We start from the raw sequence: 21,151 nt of genomic DNA on the forward strand, positions 1-21,151 counted from the left end.
CAGGATCATGGAAGGCTCTCTCCTATGGGGTGCCAAGGTGGTTGGTCCTGGGAAGGAGCTCTGCGCTTCCTGCTCTCCCCTGTTCCCGGCTGCCTTGGCTGCCGGTGGTCCCTGCAGAGTTGGCAGAATCAGGAGAGACAGAAGGTCCTTTGCTGCCTGGAACGCCTCTGGTGTTGAAGGAAGCCTAGCACTGCAGCTGCTTCCAGTAGTTGGCGGTAGGTCCCAAGCTGGACTCAGAGCTCTAGTCCATTCCCCACTTATCCCTCTTCTGCACAAGAAAGCGCCCTCTCTCAGTGTTTGTTATGCTTCTTCCTCAGCACCAGAGATGGAGAACAGCGCCAAGAAGAGCACGGTGCCGGTGGAGCACTCTGCATGGATGTCAAAGTGCTTGGCGCCGATTCGGAATGGCTTGGTTCTGAGACTTGTCTGAGGGCCACCTCCAGGAGAATGGCCTTCAGTTGAATGTCCCCGTCTTTTCTAGCGCGAGGTCTGAAGTCCCTGCAGATCTGGCACTTATCTTTTATCGTAAGATTCCCCCAGACACTTTAGACACTTATAGTGTGCGACACTCACTAGCATTGGCTTGTCAAAAGAGGCACATGTCTTGAAGCCTGTGGCATGCCCAACACCTGGGGTGAGAAGTCCCTCGATGACAGGGACAACTATTTACACAACTATATATACTAACTCAAAGAACTATATACACTAACTACAGTAAATTAAGAATAAACTGAGAAAGTCGAACAACTGGTAGGAGAACTTGCCACAGCAAAAAGAATCATTCCAGTAACTGTCATGAGTGGTAAGAAGGAACTGGGGTGTGCGGCTAGCGGTACCCCTTATATCTGCGCATTGTCACATGACTCCAGAGGGCACTCTAGATAACCCTGTGGATGCCACTAAGGGAAAAGTCTCCAGCAACAGCGCACATGGCATGCACACAACTAGCATGGAATGGACATGAGCAAACACTCAAAGAAGAAACTCAAAATCTGATAGTCAGTTAACAAGGGCGTGAATGGAAACTATTAGTGCATACTTCAGGGAAAACACACCCCTCATTTTTCATTAATGATTATATTTGCTCTCAAACACTCTCTGCAAGTTTAAAAGATAAAAACATGTTAACATGGCATTTGTGTATTGGATCTTTTGTCCACAATATATAAAGGAAGAAAAAGTGAAAGCTAACTAGTTACCTTAACTTTTCCTGCATTTTCCTCCTCTTCCTTTTTTTCTTCAAATTCAAAGGCTACAGTCATCCGCTGCTGTCGCTGCTCCTCCCATAAAGTAGGGTTAAAGCTATCGCTGTCTGACTGGAAATCTACAGTTAAAATTCAGGTAATAGCTTAGTAAAACTGCTTTGTAACAGAATGTGTAATTAGTGCACCAAGCAAAACAAATGAAATGTTTATACTCTAAACAACAAAAATCGTATGTTGTGCTGAGGCCTGCACCCCCTTCAGTTTTACACATAAATCATCCAAAGGGTGTGAAAAGTGACAAAAATTTGTCACAACCTATAAACAAGTTACATAATTTTTAATGTAATAAGTTGAAGTTGAAAGGGGTGGTGCAAAAACTGATTGTGTTTGAACTAAATATTGTCAATTATGGGATTTCAAGACTCCTAGTGAGGTCACAGGATTACTGTAGCTGAAAACTAAGATGTATCCCATCTTATTGTAATTTAGGTCAGAATAAGGAGGATGCGAAAGTGGTGGAAACTCACTAGATGAGTGCCTCCTGCTGCTAGATCTATGAAAGAGCACAGGCCATCCTCCTGCCTAATGTAAATATCAGACCAAATTCTGCCTTTCATTGGCCCCAGGCAACCCTAATGAAGGGAATTCAGGGCATTTATACAGTGTGTCAGAAGGCATAATTCTGATCCTCCTCCCCCCAGCATCCCAAAGAAAAAAAAAGAAAAGGGAGAACAAATCTCAATCCAGAATTAAGGACTTGGGAAACCTTATATTTACCATACAAAAAGAGCCTGTTTAGAACACTTTCAATATGACTAAACATATACTGCCTTGTATACACTGTTATATAAACAACTGTAGCCATTCTCATCGACGGAACCATGGTTTCAATATTTAAAAATAAACTCCCCATTTTCTCACCAGGATTTAAATAAGCATTATAAACACATTTTTGCCTTTATAATAAATTGCTGACAGTCTTTTACCTTCATCACCGCGGGGTTGCTGGGGAAACATGTAGTTAGTCAGTACTCTTTGCTTTGTTTCTGGATGAGCCTCAGTTTGCAGAGGGATAAGGGCCTTGGACTATAAAGAAAAAATGAAAGATTGTTCAGAAGAATTCCAAGAAAATCAGATTTTATGATCTGCTAAATAGAAAACATAAAATGAAAGTAAGAACAGTGTCCTTGGTTTAAATGAAACTGTTCTTACAGTTGCTAACTGAAAAACCATATTATTCTGATGTGGAATTTTTTTCTTCGATCTCTCACTCTTATTACATGTATTATATTCCTACTGACTTCAGTAGGAATATTTCCAGTGTAAGGAAAACAGAGTTTGACACACTGTAGTGACTGAGTGAAATGAGAAGCAGAGGAGAGTGGGAAGGGGAACAGTTTAAGCACTGAGTGTCTGATTCTAATCTTATTCAAGCTTGGGTAAATCAGGAGTAACTCCATTGAAGGCAGTAGAGTTACACTGGTATAAAACTGGTGCAAGTGACTAGAGTTTGTGTTCTAAGGCCCAATGAGTATTCTCTTGATACTGGTACATTTTAATTAAATTAATGCAAATTAATCTATGATCTCTTGTAGAAAAGTCCAATAAGTTGAAGAAAATAATGTGTCCTTAAAAGAATATAGGCTCTCAGTTGGTGTGCAAGCTAGATGGGCTCTTGAGCAGGCACTCAATTGTCCACATTAACTTTTCATATTATTATGGGGTGATATTTCTATGTTTGTAAGAGGTCACATTCTGCTGATCAGTTTTTGACAGGTAGGAATAAGAAGGGGAAGAGAAAGAAGGCTCTAGTTTACTGCGCTGAAGTCCACACATTGTTTTCCACCCTCCTCCCATCAGTTTGTTTGCTTGCTTGCTTTTTACATTCAGGTATATATAGATGTCATTTAAAATTCTGAAAATTAGCTATGTAAGTAAAATAACATTAAGAATGAGTAAAATTACTTGGTATTAACAATAAATCTCCTTATTTGATTAAATTTGTTCTTATGGCAAGCACAGTGATGCTGAACTATTACTTATTAAACAAGAGTCAGCAATATATACACTCTATTTTTGTTGGAAGAGGAACATCTTAGCCCCCAATCCTGCAACTGACTCAGCACAAACAGACCTCTGTGTCTGTGCTAAACCTCACTGAAGTCAACAGTACTCAGTACAGGTACAGGAGTCCTCCCACATAGGGAATATCTGCACTGCAATGAAAACCCAGGGTTAGTGGTACTTGAGTCAGCTGATCCACATTAGGGAACCCTGGGCTTAAGTGTTTACATTGTATTTTAACCCTATATTGAGACTTTTCTAACCCATGCTCGAACCCAGGACTCTGGCATCCACACTACAGTGCACAGATCCAGCTCGAAGTAACCACATCCTAGAGTCCCTAGTAACCCTTCCCTCTCAATGTGACTGCTCTAGCCTTAGGACTAAGGTGCACTGTGAGAAAATTTTACTATCTGCCCTTTGTGTTGCAGAAAGTTTGAAGCAACTTGCTTTGCAAAAGGCTTGACTGATTCACTCTCCATTGCAAACCCAGGAGGCTCTCTGATAGTATGCTTGCAGATTGGTAATCAAAAGAGAATGGGTTAACGCTGATCTGAGATGTTGCTGTTGGCAAAGCGGGGGTGGCTTCCATTTTCAATAGAATGGAATGTAGATTGCTGGGATAGAGAGGACTAAGGAAGTTATCCCGTGGAATTGTGGGATACTTCCAGCTGACTCTTGGAATCTGAGTCAAGTGGAGCTGTCTCTACTCTGCAATTAAGCAATAGAGCTCAGACCCTGGGTTCTGGCTTAACTTGAACTCGGACCATTCAGTCCTGCAGGGTCCCAAGACCCTAGGTCTGAGCCCTGTGTTAGATCAATTGCAGTGTAGACACAAGGAGGGTTAGGCTTCAGCCCAGCTCGAGCATGGGCTTACACTGCAGTGTAGACATACCTTTAGAGGCAGTTGCAGGATCAGGGTCTCAGTGGCTTTTGCACACAAACAGAATGGATTAGTTTACAGTGATAGGAAGTTTGGACCATGCAAAATTATACTGATCAGACCTGAATTCAAGAAGCAACAGTTATCTGCAATAAGTGTACAATTCTAGAGAAAAAAAGAAGAGGTTATTGAAGTTATTGCAATAATGGAAGTATCACTTTCAGCTACATTGAATATTTACTTCTTGTGAAAAGTAAGTTCTTTTCCCTTTAGAGTAAAAGTTTAAATGCCTAAAACTGTGAATTCCTTTTTCTATGAACATTCCTAGTGGTTGATAGGTCTTAATCTACAGATTGTAAGTTGGTTGATTGTTATATTGAGCACCAATGCTGGCTGCACAATTAGTTTAACAGTAAAGCCCTAAAATACAGACAGTATTAACATATAAAGATGACTGTTAACATTTTAACATTGGACCAAATATACGAGCATTCAAGAAACTCCAACAGAAGTTGATGAAAGTTTTCTCTAAAGAAGGACTGAGGACCCTTTTTGTGCATTCTTTACATACCCCAAATTCAAATGGACTTTAGTGGAAGTTTAGGCTATTCAAAGAATGCAGGAATATAGGGGCCAAGTGAAGACTACAAGATTTGGCACTTAGGACTTGACCAACATATTTCTGGAACTCTGGGATCAGTAGTCTCGTGTTAGTTACAGATTTTCATGCTATAGACAAATAATAAGACTCTGATCCTGCAAAACTTATGAAAGTTCTTAACTTTAAATGCACAAATAATGCATAAATATTTGTAGGATCTGGGCCTAAGGTGGGTTGCTCGTCATGGCCTGGCTGTGGCAAAAGCAAAAAAATTGAGAAGTTGTAATTTTGGCGCTTTTTTAAAAAGAAAAAAAAATGGAAGATGCACAGAACACCAGAATTTCAGATGATGTAAATCTACATAATTCCGTTGACTTCAACAGAGCTATGCTGATATCCACCAGCTGAAGATTAAACCTAGAACACTTGAAATATTATTGGCTCTGGTTGGAAACTTTTCTAATGACACCTTTATTTAGAAAAAAACCAAGGAAAAAAACTCTTCATGAATTTTTGTGACTCCCACCTTCCCCATTTTAGACGAGGATTAAAATATTCAGAAGTGCCTACATTCCCTCAAAACTAAGAAGATGAAAATCAATGGAAGTTAGGCTACTAAATGCCTAAGTCAGTTTTGACAATGGGACTTAAGACACTTATTCTAGTTCTACTTACTATGTTTACTTTCTATTAGCAAGAATTAAAGAGTTGTCACTGATAATTTAAAAGCATAGAAAGATAGCAAAACACCAAATGAGAGCCTCATGTGTAAAAGTTAATGGAAGAATCTCTCTTCTACATGAAGAGGTAAAAAGGGGGGGGAGAAGGAGTAAACAAAAACAGGAATAGATAGGGAATGGGGAGCCAGAAGACAAGAATGGAGGCACAGAAGGATTAAGGGATACAAAAGACAGAGAATATGCCCAATATAAAATCCTTGGGTCCTTGGGTCCCAACATGGGCCACGAGTGATCTGATTCACTAGAGTCCTCTGTGAATATTCTTGGCCTTAACTTATTAAATTTGGTCAGGACATACAATCCCACTTTATGAAAGCAGTAAATCCCTCAAAGGTGAACTTTCCCAATTAATATCAGAACATTCAGCAGAACATATATCTCGAAGTGAAGCTAATACAGAGGACATGGAAACTGCTGGGACTAAAAGCTTCATAAATCTAACAATAGTCTGTTAAAACATAGGTTTTATCTATGGCCCTTACCAAGATATCATGCTCCTTACTACTAATAAAAAGACATACATTAAAAGTTATTACCTGGTTGTCAGAGAGCCACAAAGCTGCAAGTTCTTTAAGCTTAGTAAAAGTGAATGGTAAATTCTTCAGTCTGTAAACAAAATATTGGAACAACATGAATGTCTCATGTATGCAGTAGCCTCTTTTAAAGGGACACTGTCAAGATTTTTATACAATGTATTTCAGCTGGATCATACCGAAATTGGTAGCAGTTTTCATTTGTATTTTCTTTGTTTGGTTTTAAAGAAAGATATTTTTATAAAGATATTTTTATAAAGGATATTCTCATTGAATTATTGCATTTAAAAGCGAGAGCCACATTTTGAGCCTGAACAAACTGATAAAATGCCTTTGAGATATTAAAGAACAATTGTCTTTGCCTTATTGTTAACATATGAATTGGTAGCTGTATGAATACTTTCTCCCTTGCAAAATAAGAAGTTATTATTCAAACTTGCCTGGCATTATACAATATCAATAAAGAGCATACAACCAAAATAATGCCTCAAAACACAGTATTTCTTGGCAAGTACTTGCATTAAGGGAATTTGTTTATAGATATAACATATCATTTGGCATTTTAATTTTCTATTAGAATATATTCTGCAATAATCTGAAACACCTTTTTGAAGAGACACTATAATACAGTCATTATGATTTTTCCCATAAGACAAAATGAAATGTAACAATAAAACAAAAGTTCTAAATTGCAAAATGTAGTTATATACATGAACAGATGTTTTCATGTAACATCAGTTAGCTTGGTCTGCTAAAAGTGACCTGCAAAAGAAGGATGGGAATGGGTAAATTTTCTCTCCCTGCCCCCTTTTTTGTTTTCCTTTTCTTTTTCGTTTCTTTCTTTATGAAGCATAATAAAGGCCTGAAAGTTTTTGTCCCAGGCCCCACAGGAAGACAGACAAGATACCAGGATTGTGGTTTAACTAGCCTTCATTAAGTAACATATCTCAATAATTCATCCAGTGCAAGTCATCCTTCCTTTGTAATCTGTACCACCTGGTGGAGAAGCTGCCATCAGCCCTCCATCTTGACAACCTGTTCCCGCATCATTGCTGATCCCCATCACCCTCCACCTGTAGAAGGGTTAATTGGGGGTAGGTCGGAAAGAGGGGCTTGTCTCCAGAGATTAGAGGCCCTAACCCCATTAATTCTTTAGGAGGTGCTTTCTACTAATCCATTTCCAGTTTATCAGGGAATTGGACCGCCTACTGAATGACTTGCTGCACTAAGCACCTGCCAAGTTGCAACAAAATGAATTTTACAGCCTAACATACCCTCTAGGTGTTGGGATTGCTGCAAGGAAGGTGAAAAAACCCACACCACCCTGGCTACACTGGCAGTGAGGAAAAATATTTCTTCCCAGCCCCCAAAAGGCAACTGGCATAATGCCCAAAACAAGGCCCCCAAATCTCATACTACTCTAATCCCATGAGGGAAAAGGGAGCCTTTCTTTCTGGTGCAGAATTTATAAGCTCTCCCGTTGTGTCCACAGGAGCCATTAGACTACGGGTGGGAAAATTATGGCCCACTGATGGGCCACATCTGGCCCTCCAGTCAGTTTAAAATCGGTCCTCGAGCTTCTGCTGGGGAGCGGGGTCAGAGGCTGCTCTCTGCACAAGTGCTGAGGCTCCCGGACAGGGCCGGTGCAAGGAAGTTTCGCGCCCTAGGCAAAACTTCCACCCTGTGCCCCTCCCGCAGCCCTGTGACAGCTCCCTGCCCTCCCCTCCGCCCTGAGGTGCCCACCCATGGCAGCTCCCCCCCTGCCCTGAAGCACTCTCCCTGCAGCAGCTTCCCCCCACTCCCGGAGCCATGCGGCACCTCCCCACTCCAGCTCACTTCTGCTCTGCCTCCTCCCTGAGCACGCCGCCCCTGCTCTAATTCTCCTCCCAGACTTGCAGCACCAAACAGATGATTGGTACTGCAAGCCTGGGAGGCGGGAGAAGTGGAGCAGTGACTGCGCGCTCGGGGAGGAACACTGTAAAAAAAATTGGGGGCACTGCTTCTTGGCACCCCCAAATCTTGGTGCCCTAGGCAACCGCCTAGTTTGCCTTAATGGTAGCACTGGCCCTGCTCCCGGAAGGAGCAGCATGCCCCCCCCTCTGTTTAGGGGGCACCGTGTGCTGCCCTTCCCCAAGCACTACCCCTGAAGCTCCCATTGGCCAGGAACTGCAGTGAATGGGAGCTGCAGGGGCGGTGTCTGAGGACAGAGGAGTGCACAGAGCCACCTGGCCGCACCGCCGCATAAGAGCCGGAGGGGGAACATGCCACTGCTTCCAGGAGCTGCTTGAGGTAAGCGCCGCCCAGAGCCTGCACCCCTGATCCCTTTCTGTGCCCCAACCCCCTGCCCCAGCCCTGACCCCTTCCCATGCCCCAACCCCCTGTCCCAGTCCTGACCCCTCTCCTGTACCCCAACCCCCTACCCCAGCCCGGAGCCCCCTACCACACTCTGAATTCATTTCTGGCCCCATCCCAGAGCCCTCACCCCCTCCTGCACCCCAACTCCAATTTCATGAGCATTCATGACCCACCATACAATTTCCATACCTAGATGTGGCCCTCAGGCCAAAAGGTTTTCCCACCCCTGCATTAGACTAAGTCTTCATCTGTCTGTCCAACTAATCAGTCACAGAGCCCTCTCTCCTCAAGTCCAGGAAAGGGGCTCTATAACTGATTAGTTGGTCAGACAGACGTCCATCAAGGATGGGAAGAAACTAAGTTTTTGCATCACATTATCACCAAAGAGAAGTATATAAGCTGTTTAGTTCAAAGACAAGGATATAAGCTATTTAGTTCAAAAAGGAGGATAATAATTACTTCTGATAATTCATTTCAAATAGTTATATTAAAAATACCTGAAGGTATTACATCTGAAGAAGTGACGCTTTTTACCCACAAAAGCTTATGCCCAAATAAATCTGTTAGTCTTTAAGGTGCTACCGGACTCCTTGTTGTTTTTGTGGATACAGACTAACACAGCTACCTCCTGATATTAAAAATACTGGTTTCCTCGTCTATTAGAATGAATGAAATTCCATTGCTAAATATGAATATATATTACGCTGGTGAGATAATCTCCAATTCCTGGTATGTAAAATGGTTCTATGGACCGAAAAGTGTTATACATTTTAAATCCTATAATTAGTACCACAAGAAAGGAAAAGATGCCTAAACTAGCTGAAATTTAGTTTTCACTACTATGTTATCAGTAAAGTGGATCACAGATTAATTAATTATTATTTGTCTCTGGAACACTGCAGGCTCTGACATATTCCTCATAAAATAATATGATAAACTTAAGTTCTACAAGAATTAATATAAAGATTCTCAAGCAGAGAGAATACCTGAATTTTTCATTCAGAATTTGGCTCGTCTTTGAAGAACTAACATTTATTTTGTGTATTGAGACATACTGAAATAATATTAATATTGAAAACCTACTCTGACTTGCATTGTTATGCCTAAATATGTAAAATTGCTCACTATACTGAGACAAACTAATTCATGCACACAGCAATGCATGGCCAAATTTTCAAATTCAGAACTGGGTCTAAGAAAGTTTAGAGGGATCTTTAGTTAACATAGAATTTAAACCTCCTGATGCCCCTGACAGCGAATGCTATACAAACGTAGACTTCCTCCAGACCCATTTAAATTCCCTTTTATTTATCAAAATGTAATTAGACACCCCCTCTATCTTATTTATTGCCCCAACTTTGGGTCCCCATGCTTGAGTATAAGGGAATGTACGTTGGTATATGTTATTCACTGAGAAGACAAAAAGAGACAACTGTAGTATGAGCTTCCAAACAAGGTTTTCCTGCTGGGTGTCCGAGCACAGCATCTCTCCCTCACGCTGTTCCATACAGGATGTCCTGGAGTACCTGCTCTATTTGAGGATTCAGGGCCTGGCACATTCTTCCATTAGAGTGTATCTAGTGGCTATCTCCGCTTTTCACCTGCCAATCCAAGGACAGATGGTGTTTTCCCATGGTATGATGGTCAGAATCTTGAGAGGGTTTGAGAAACTCTTCCTTCAGGTACAGCTTCCTGTTCTGCAGTGGGATCTTAACTTGGTCCTCTCTAGGTTCACTGGCCCGCCCTTTGACCTCCTGCTTCCTTCCCACCTGTCATGGAAGGATGCGTTCCTGATGGCAGTGATGCCAGAAAGACAGGTCTCTGAAATTAAAGCCTTGACCTCAGAACCTCTGTACATGGTCTTCTACAAAGATAAGATTCAGTTGTGGCCCCACATGGCCTTCCTCCCAAAGGTTGTTTCCACCTTCCATATGAATCAGAACATCATCTTCCCAGTATTCTGTCCCAAACTGCACAAGACCAGTGAGAAGAGGCATCTTCACGCCCTGGACATCCGGAGGGCCTTGGCTTTCTACTTAGAATGTACCATGCCTTTCCGAAAATCGACTCAACTCTTAATTGCTATAGCAGATAGGATTAAGGGTCACTCGGTGTCCTCGCAGAGGATTTCCAGCTGGATCACCTTGTGCACAGGGACCTGTAATGACCTGGTGGGGGTTCCTCCACCACTGATTGTCACACATCTAATATGGAATGGACATGAGCAACACATCTCAACAAACATCAGTTACAGAAAAGGTAACTGTCTTTTTCTAGCTATGACAGAATACTATACATTTTTTATCTTACAGAAAGGTCTTATTTGGCACAAGAAGTCATTTGGATAGCTGGCATGAATATGTGTATCTACACGGGCTGCTGTCTGCATCTAAAACACATAAATTATTTCCAAATATCAAAGACTCTAAAGACTATTTAGACTCTAAAGACTAAATAAAAGTGATGGTGCAATTCTGAATTTGAAAATTTGGCCATGCATTGCTGTGTGCATGAATTAGTTTGTCTCAGTGTAGTGATTTTTTGGGGGGGATTGGGAGTAATCTGAATGTTGCTCTTTGGTGTAAAGCACAATCTATCAAACAGGTAAGCTTACATGGATGGTGAAATAAACTGGAGTACCCAAGGAGACTGGCTGTTTCTCCATGTTAAGGCTGTTATAGTGTTTGAACAATTCTCACTTGATAAACAGTTGGTGAAACCTAAGTATAGAACTTACAACCATTTTGGGGTTTGTCTCCTGCTTCGTAAATGTCTACCATGAGGTTGGTACTCATGCTCTTGAGCCACTACAGGCAGTTTGACAACTTCCATCCAGAAATCATGCTGTTAGATGTAGGGAGCATGAGCTGAGATGCAGGATGACTCCTCCATTCTGGGACAACAGGTCTGAGAATAGCAAAAGTAGTTTCAGAGGATGTCTCAACAATTTCACCAGTTTGAGTACCACAACTGCTAGAATAACAAACATTTCTTGTTTCTCCTTGTCACAAAAAGTATATTGGTGAATGACCCCTTTCCTCGAAAATCAACTGAATCGTGAATTGTCCATTTGTGTTATGATGAAAAGTGTCTGCTCAAACTGTCCACCAGCATGTTCTGCAGATATAGAAGATGAACTGCTGCAAGTGACAGCTGATGCTGAATACGTTAATTCAGTAACTGAACTGCTTCTCAGTACAAAGGAGATGATTGAGCCCTTACCTGCCTGTTTATGTAAAACATGGCAGTTGTGCCATCTGTCATGATCTGAATGGACAGTCATTGTATTAGAAGGAAGAACTCCAGGGAAGCTTGATGAGATGCTCTGAGCTCTAGAATATTCATTTGTGAGTGTGTCTTCTTGGGAGTCCCTAATCCAGGAGCGAAGGGTCCATCGCTATAGTTTTGGTTAGGAGGAGTAGGGGGAAGGAACTCCTATGCATACCTTGTTGGGGTCCCTTCCACCAACTTGGTGAGAGACAAAATGTTGCAGAACCATCAGTGGCATGTCTAAAATGTGCCTGCTTGGAATGTACACTAATTTTAGCCAGCTCTGCATGCAGCATAGATGTAGTCTGGCATGTAAAGTGATAAAAGTGCAGGTGGCATGTGTCCTAGAAAGCTCAGACAAGCTCATATGGTTATTCAAGGATTTCCCTGAAGCTGGGAGAAGATCATGGATATAATCTTGGACATGTCCTGAGGTAGGTAAACTCTGGCTGGTTTTAAGGTTTGTCTCAAATGGAGCTGGAGGTGTAATTTCCAGCTCGGGCAGACATACCCACACTGAATCTAACTGGGCTAGCGCATTAAAAACACAAGTGTAGCTGTGACAGTGCGAACAACAGAACAGGCTCAATTGGAGCTAGTCCACGTTATGTCTACCTGAGCTGGAAGTTAAACCTCTACCTCCAGCATAGACTTCCCTTAGATCTAAAATGACCCCTATAAACTCTATGAATTGCGTTGGTGTCAAAACCAGACTTCTCTGTTGACTTTTATGCTGAAGGACATCAATAGCCAAAAAATGCTGTAAATGGAACTCTGAACTTTTTGGCAAGACTTGTCTCTGATGAGCCAGTCATCCAGATATCAACAGACCATTATTCCTGGTCTCCTTAAGTGTGCTACTTAAGTAGCTACTACTGCTATGACTGTGGTAAATTACGTCAATGCTACAGAAAGGCCAAAAGGTGGAACTCTGTACTAGAAGTGGTTTTGATTGACCAGAAATGTCAGAAATTTCTTGTGTACCAAACACATGGCGATATGAAAACAGGCATCCTACAGTTTGAGGGCCATAAACCAATCTTCTGCATCTAGTCACGGTATTATGGATGCTAAGGAGACCATTCTAAATGTTATCTGGCAAATACAGGTACTGAGCACTTTCAGATGAAAAATTGGCCTCCATTCTCCATGGGTATGAGGCAATAATTTGAGTAGAAATATTTAGCTCTGTGTCCTCATCTCAGAGTTCTTGTTCTTCCTCAGAGACTTTCTCTGGAGGTCGAGTATCACAAAGAAGATGCTTGAGGCTGCACTGTTTTCAGTCTCTATGCTGCTCATGATAACAACCTCAGAGGCTCCAGTACAGCCACCCAAGAATATTATAAAGGAAAGAGAGTAGGGGCCCAACAGAAAGGATACCAGGGCACGGGATAGCTCAGTGGTTTGAGCATTGGCCTGCTAAACTCAGGGTTGTGAGTTCAATCCTTGAGGGGCCATTTGGGGAAGTAGGGTAAAAATCTGGGGATTGGTCCTGCTTTGAGCAGGGGGTTGGACTAGATGACCTCCTGAGGTCCCTTCCAATCCTAATATTCTATGATGATAACTCCATACATCTGCATCTGCTGTTTAGATCTGTAGGAGACCCCCAGACTCCTCTCCAACCCATAAAACTCAGAAGAAGAGGCTTTAGAGGAATAGGTGAGAGAAGATCCCTTTGTTGGGAGTAGAAAGAGGAATAAAAAAAGTCTATTCTAAAAGAAAGGCTGCAGAGACAGAGGTACTAAATTGTAACCCCACAACACAGTGCTTGAGAAAAGTTTGGTACTGTTGTGACAGTGGGCCCATATACTAGTGGAATGTGAAGCCCTACTGAAAGCAGGGATTCAGGTTCTTCAGTGACCTGGAAGTCCTTCAATACCATGGACCCCATTGGTACCAACGTAGACAGGGCTGTGAACCCTGGGGTTAAAATATAGTGCATAGAAGTAGCAGGAGCTGAAGTAATTAGTACTGATGTACTGAGACAGTTATTGCTGCTGAAATGAGGTAGCAGCTGATGCAGACACACAGAGTACCTCAGCAGTTGTAGTCTTGGTAGTGATCATGGAGAATGTATCCTCAGTGAATGGTACCTGATAGTTGGTACTGTTGAAACTCCTCCAGTACACATTTTGGGCTGTGGAGTCTCCTTAGATTGTAAGTGGAGAGGCAATTTTGACCTCTTTCTTGCAGAAGTCTTTTGAGGAACTCTATTCTTCAAGGCTGAACGACAATCCTTTCTCTCAGCACTCTAACAGGAACAATCCTACCAGTACACCTGGAAGTTGAAGGTTAAGTAGATGGAGCCCTGAACCTATCAGATGCCAGGCTCAGCAGGGCTCTTCTCAGTATCACAGGCTAACATCCCAGGGGAGTCAGATGGACCCAGGTCTGATGCAGACACATGAAGTAGTCAAAGAGAAACGTTTTATGCCTCACATCTCTGACCTTTAAGGTCCTTTTTTGAAAAGGACTTACACACAGTGAATTTACTGGAGGTATCTCACAAGAAAGGCACCTCATATGCTTGTTAATGAGGGTTTCTGCCTCACCAGAGAGTCAAAATTGATTACTTTTACTTGTACAGTAATTACTGTTCACTGAGATGAGTTGTACACATATACATTCCACTGTAGGTATAAATGCACCCAATGCATTTGAGTTGGAGACTTTTGCCAGAAGTACCACTATGTGCCCCAACTATCCTCATCAGGGCTGCTCAGAGTGGGGGGGGCAAGAGGGGCAATTTGCCCCAGGCACCGGGTCCTGCAGGGGCCCCCACGAGATTTTTTTGGGGGCCCTGGAGCGGGGTCCTTCACTCGCTGCAGGGGGCCTGGAAAACTCTCATGGGGCTCAGGCCCCTGGAGCTTCTTCCGCTTCCGGTCTTTGCCGGCAGAGGGTCCTTCCGCCCCGGAGCGGAAGGACGCCCCACTGGAGAATTACTGCAGAAGACGTGGCTGCACTTCTGCCGTGGGTCCCGCTTCTGCGGCAATTCGGCGGTAGGGTGTCCCCGCCACGGGTCTTCGGGGCACTTCGGTGGCGGGTCCCGGAGTGGAAGGGCCCCCCACCACCGAATTACTGCCGAAGCGGGACCCCCCGCCGCTGAATTACCGCTGAAGTGGGGGCCCCCCACCGCCGAAGACCCCAGGCTCCCAGAATCCTCTGGGCGGCCCTGATCCTCATGCATGGAGCTGAGGATACAGAGAGGCATGGATGCCACTGCCTCCCTCTTTGTTCCTTCCCACCACCATCTAATTAATACCCATAGTAGCAGGGAAGGTGGAAGGATCCGGAATCACAGAATATTAGGGTTGGAAGGGACCTCAGGAGGTCATCTAGTCCAACTCCCCTGCTCAAAGCAGGACCAATTCCCAACTAAATCATCCCAGCCAGGGCTTTGTCAAGCCTGACCTTAAAAACCTCTAAGGAAGGAGATTCTATTACCCTCCTAGTGAAAAAGGTAACCCATTAGAGTGCTTCACCACCCTCGTAGTGAAAAAGTTTTTCCTAATATCCAACCTAAACCTCTCCCACTGCAACTTGAGACATTACTCCTTGTTCTGTCATCAGGTACCACTGAGAACAGTCTAAATCCATCCTCTTTGGAACCCCCTTTCAGCTGGTTGAAAGCAGCTATCAAATCCTCCCTCATTCTTCTCTTCTGCAGACTAAACAATCCCAGTTCCCTCAGCCTCTTCTCATAAGTCATGTGCTCCAGCCCCCTAATCATTTTTGTTGCCCTCCGCTGGACTCTTTCCAATTTTTTCACATCCTTCTTGTAGTGTGGGGACCAAAACTGGACAAAGTACTCCAGATGAGGCCTCACCAATGTCGAACAGAGGGGAATGATCACGTCCCTATGTGCACAATAAATCTCGATGAACAGTTACTGTACAGGTAAGTAACTGTTTTTTCTCCTTCAAGCGATTGTGCACATATATATCCCACTTTAAGTGATTCATCAGCAGTTTCCTTACAATTGGTGGGACTTTGGATTACTTGGAGAGAACGTAGCACTGATTTTCCAAAGTAGGTGTCATCCCGGAAAGCTTGAGTGATAGCGTAGTATCTGGAAAAAATGCATCCAGATGGACATTTGTAAAATAGCAGCGTGGTCACAACAGCTATGTTAATCCAGAAGGCTGACAAAGTGGACTGAGCTCTAGTGGAATGGACTATTATCCTCGGAGGAGAAACTTTTGCTAGATCATAGCAGAGCTGGACACAGTTAGAAATCCAATGTGACATGCACTGGGCTGTAACTGGTTGCCCTTTAATTTTTTCAGCAAAGGCTACAAAATTTTAAGAGACAATCTGAAAGACTTTGTGTGATCCAGGTAAAAACCCTCAAAAGAGATCTTTTGAAATTCTTCATGAAACAGAATTTTCTTGGGCTGGGTCCTAAAATTCCAGTGTGGACCTGAGAAACTTTCTAGATGAAATTTTAATCTAAACACATTTCCACAAAATATATTTCAGTTGTAATGAACTGGCTTTTTTTTGATGGAAAAAAAGTTTTTATGAAAAATTTTCAGTCAGCTCTAACAGTGACCTGCATATGCAACTCCAACAGCTATGACAGTCTTCATGTTTATATTCTTAATTGAATTTAAATAGATTTTAATAAAGTAGTCTATATAAGAAATACTATCCACATTCCGTGACTTTCCACAACTTCTGTGACTTCCGCAGCTGCAGTAGCTGGTGTGGCAGGCCAAGGGGTGCCTGAGCAGCTGGCCCAAGGGCCAGCCATACCAGCCGCTGCTGGAGCAGCCTCGGGGCCAGCTGCACCAGATGCTGCTTGGGCTGTCCCAGGTAGCACTCCAATAGTGGCCAGAGTGGTTGGCCCTGGAGACTGCCCCAGCAGCAGTGGTCTCGAGGCTGCTTCGGGAACCACCCGAGCAGCAGCCCTGGGAAGTGCCCAAGCATCAGTCCCAGAGGTGGTTCCAGGGACTGCCCTAGCAGCAGCAGTCCTGGGGGCAGCTGAAGCAGTGGCCCCGGAGGTGGTCCTGGAAGCCATCCAGAGAGTGGTCCCTAGGGGCCTCAGAGCAGTGAGGCCCAGCAGCAGGGATTTAGTAATGAGTACTTATAATAAAAGTCAGGGACAGGTCATGGACCATGATTTTTTGTTTACTGCCAGTGACTTGTCCATGACTTTTACTAAATATACCCATGACTAAATCTTAGTCTGACGTATGAGAACAAAACTGAATGGACACATTTTCAAAACTATGACTTTGGGTGCCCAGTTTAAGACATCATAATGGGAGCATATTTTCAGGTCCTTTTAAGGCAATGTCCCCAAACTGTGGGGCATAAACCTTTGGGGGGCCACAGCCAAGGCCAGCTCCAGGCACCAGCCCAGCAAGCAGGTGTTTGGGGCGGCTAACGGAGAGGGGAGGCATGTCCGGCTCTTTGGTGGCGGGTCCCTCACTCCCTCTCAGAACGAAGGACTTGCAGCCAAATTCTGAAGTGGTGGCGCTACAGCTGATCGTGATTATGGCTTTTTTTTTGTTTTTTATCTCCTCTTTTTGCTGCTTGGGGCGGCAAAAACCCTGGAGCTGGCCCTGGTCACAGCAGGGCACAGGCCAGCCCCCATGGGGCGGGGATGAGGAGGGAGTGCCATCCAGCCCCTTCCTGCCCCCAGCTGTGCTCTAGTCCCGCCTGCAGCAACATTCCCGGCTCCGTGCCTGGCCCCATTCCTGGCTCCACTCCCTGCCCCAAATGAACCCCTGTCTCAGTCCCCTTATCCATGTCCTTGCCCCACACCCCTTCAGCCATGGCCCTGGGGAGGCAAAGGATAATAGACAGGGGTAACAGGGGCGTGACCCTCAAAAGTTTGGGGACCACTGCTTTAAGGTGTCTCAAGTTCAGCACCAAAAATACAAAGGCATACAAAATTGGTAGTCATTTTTGAAAATTTAGACCAGAACAATCTGAAATCTATATAATATATCTTTTAGTTCTACAGTGCATGTATTTTGTGAATTTAATAATCACAGTTAAGATGTAAGACAGGAAAATGGGGGCCAAACATTTACATATATCTGTTTCAAACATTGTTCATTCTACCTATTGTATTTTCAGCTAAGATGAGACTCTACTTTCTTTTGTGGTCACAATTTTGATTTCACAAAATTTGTGACCTTGTTTTTGTACCTGAATTGAATCATCAGTGCAAATCTGATCATATGAACCTATCTTCTTGATTTGTGCCCTCAATCTAGTGGTTAGATATGCTGATAACTCAGATGTGAATCAGCAACTGAACTACTAATATAAATTTTGTATTTCAACCACACTTCTGAAAATTGATCCCATAATACTAATCACAGTTCGCACACTGATTTAGGCTGTGAATGGTGAAGAAACGAGTAGATGTTTTTTCTTGGCTGCTCAGTCAGAATTATGTTATGCTGTAGCTACAAAAGGATGCAACAAAGGCATTGCAATGGTGTTGACTAATTACTGATGACAGACAATGGTCATATCCCCAGCTGCTGTACATCAGCATAGTTCCACTGATTTCATTGAAGCGATGCTCATTTTCACCTCTAAAAATATGGCCTATATGCATCCTCCACTGAGCAGAATAGATGACATAAAAGTGCACTATGTCCATTAAAATTTTAAAGTGTGTTTAATCTGCCTTGCCTCCATTTATCCAGCATTTCTGAGGAGAACATTCAGAAAGCATACCAACTGCACAAAGAAGTCTAAAGTCTATAAATGTGCTATTCAAGAAAGTGCTTTTCTTTCATGCATAAATGCCTAAATTTCTCACTAGACAGTTTGGAAAATTACTTACATAATTGCTTTTTTGTGTAATACATAGTTAAGGAAAAATGTATTCACAATATTAAGTTATCCTAGGTGAAATATGAACTGGTACATGGATAATTGCTGAAGGACTTATCTAAACTAAATTAACATATAATTCAAAAGCAAAGCACATGGCACCAAAGCAATCAGTTTCTACTATGGGCCTAAATCTCTTCCTGGAGTGCATCAGGCCTGAGTAAATAAGCTTCTGTGACTGTCTATGATGTGGAAGTGAGTTGGAGTCACAGGCTCCTGTGCGATTGCTCCACACCCTCTAGTTCCTGCCAGTAAGGGGTGGAGGGTGTCTAATGGGTGTCTGTAGTCACGGATTCTGTGGCCATTTCCCAAGGTTAGGAGGCTGGAGTTCACAGGTTTGTACTGTGTGGGATTACCATATTTCTTACTTCTCTACCATACTGAGTAGAGGAATCATACCAGCTTCAATGCATTCAAGGCCTTCTGCTGCCCTTATTTCCCTGTTCGAGCTACAGGATTTGGATTTATGTACAAGCTTTTAATCACCAATAATTAAAATTGCAATCTCTTGGAAAAACTAACTTCTTGAAAGAGTTTAACACAAGTGATAACTGATTTTTTAAAACAGCATATTAGTGCCACTCAGATTGTCTGAATTCACATTAATTAAATTAAACAGAACAAAATATAAATGTGAACATCACAGCAGACATTGATAGATGAAAAAATTGAAATATTTAAAATAAAAAACAGGAAGTCATGAAACAATACTTTGATAACATGCTAAATCCCCAGATGATTATTCAATAAAACCACTATTTGGAAGAGCCCAGACAGTATGGAACAATATATTCCTAGGTCCCAAACTGTCAGTAAGAAATGATTCCATATCAGCAACTAAGTTGAGCTAAGGACTTTGAAGCTATTTCTTTTTATCATTATTATTAGGTTACATTCTAGTTATAAACAGAGATGTACTTTAAGAGACAACTAACATCAAATTTGCCTATCTCTAGAGAAGAGTTGGGAAGCTATCTTAGCTTCAGTTCAGTACTACCCATAGTTTCTGACAATACGAGCCAAATCACTTCAACCATGAGTCTGTGTTGGTCTATAGATTTAACCTGGATCAATTATTAAAAGCTTAAGCTGCGTTAAGTGTAAAGTTATTTTAAAATCTGTAGCACTTTAGGAGCTAGTTAATGGATGTCTTGTCCAGGAAAAGAAGCAATGTCTCTTTTGGTTTTAGTCAATTTATTGGATTCCCTCATTTATTCACAGATCAGCTGCGGATAGCTGCTGTGCCACATTTTCTACTCTTGCCTACGAAGGTGTCTCCTCTGTGAGTTGGAGAGACTGCCTTTAGGAGTAAAAGGGTAGTTTAGCCTTTATTTCCTTACACTGTGTGGCTGTTTTTAAACTGATACCTGATCTGTAACATACAATATCCCATTAATTAATATCCTCAGTAATTAACTCAAATTAGCATGGCAATATTAAAAAAAACTAGGACACATTCTGATAACGTATTTGTCTTTCAAAATATGGAAAATGTCACTGGGCATCCTCTAATAATGTAAACAGTGTTAAGTGGAATACAGCATGAAATGAGGGCAAAAAATATTTTCTAGTGGGAGAAGGAAATATTCATTTTGGCATTTTATTCTAAGTTTGTGGACAGAAACAGCTTGAATTTTTCATTCTTTATGGGTCATTTCTCTTATGCTCACCCATTGAATATTTACAGGTTTCAGAGTAGCAGCCATGTTAGTCTGTATCCACAAAAAGAACAGGAGTACTTGTCTCTAAGGTGCCACAAGTACTCCTGTTCTTTTTCCATTGAATATTGTGCATTCAATTCTGGATTCTGATTTTGCCATGTTCCAAATAAACAAACACAAACAACAAACCCTAAACTTATATTTCTCCAAACCTTGTTTATATCTCTTCCCCAAAGAGGTTAACCTCATAGTATGTGAAACATTTTATACTGAACATTAGCTGGAGGATTATATTGAAAGACAAGTTAAGTCCCCTAGAGCTCTTAATACACCCAGGACTATTTTCTAAATTCATAAACCTCTGTAGTTATTTTTTGGTGACATTAAAAATAAGAACCCAAATAATGACCAATGTATCTAAAAAAGAGTGAAAATTAAAACTACTGAGTGTTGTGTCCGATTTGACAAAGGAAGTATCACAAAGAAGGCTTCAGCAGTCAGGACCACAGAACAGGGATGATGACCCAACATCTGGGAAGATGAAGATTTTCCACAAGAAGAATATAAAACTAAGCATGTGTTACTGTTTGTATGATAATGGAAGGATGCCAACAGTACTTTTACATATGATTAATATTTTACATAATTTCATGATTAGTGATGGGGAAAACCTGTAAGTCTAAGTTTTGGCTAAACACCAGAACATTAGAATACTTATTTGAAATTTATCCTAACACTTTGGTCTGGAAATCTTGTGAGATCAGGATTTTTCAGGAATTCCTAATTTCACCCAAGCTGGAAGTACCATGATAAAAAAGTGTTGTTCACAGTGTTTCAGTAATTCCACATTCAGTCACCACTGAAATCAATGACCACTAAGATGTGAAAATTTAAACAAAAACAAAAAAGCAATACATGTACACCACAGTTTTTCAAATCTCAGAAAAGATCTAAGTTTGCTCTTGCTCCTAATTCCTCTGA

General features: G+C 42.2%; 1 protein-coding gene across 4 annotated transcripts in view; it reads right to left on the reverse strand.

Annotated features, from left to right (window-relative positions):
• LRRC7 (leucine rich repeat containing 7) overlaps positions 1–21,151 on the reverse strand; it is a 113,118-nt gene that overhangs the window by 78,999 nt on the left and 12,968 nt on the right. For all 4 annotated transcript variants that reach the window (XM_050961001.1, XM_050961003.1, XM_050961002.1 and 1 more), the window contains exons 5-7: positions 6,030–6,099; positions 2,192–2,291; positions 1,200–1,324 (exon numbers count right to left, since the gene is read on the reverse strand). In XM_050961001.1, coding sequence (XP_050816958.1) covers positions 1,200–1,324; positions 2,192–2,291; positions 6,030–6,099 — 295 coding nt within the window. The remainder of the gene's footprint in view (positions 1–1,199; positions 1,325–2,191; positions 2,292–6,029; positions 6,100–21,151) is intronic.

Source organism: Gopherus flavomarginatus, chromosome 7 (assembly GCF_025201925.1).
Source record: "Gopherus flavomarginatus isolate rGopFla2 chromosome 7, rGopFla2.mat.asm, whole genome shotgun sequence".
Lineage (NCBI taxonomy): Eukaryota > Metazoa > Chordata > Testudines > Testudinidae > Gopherus > Gopherus flavomarginatus.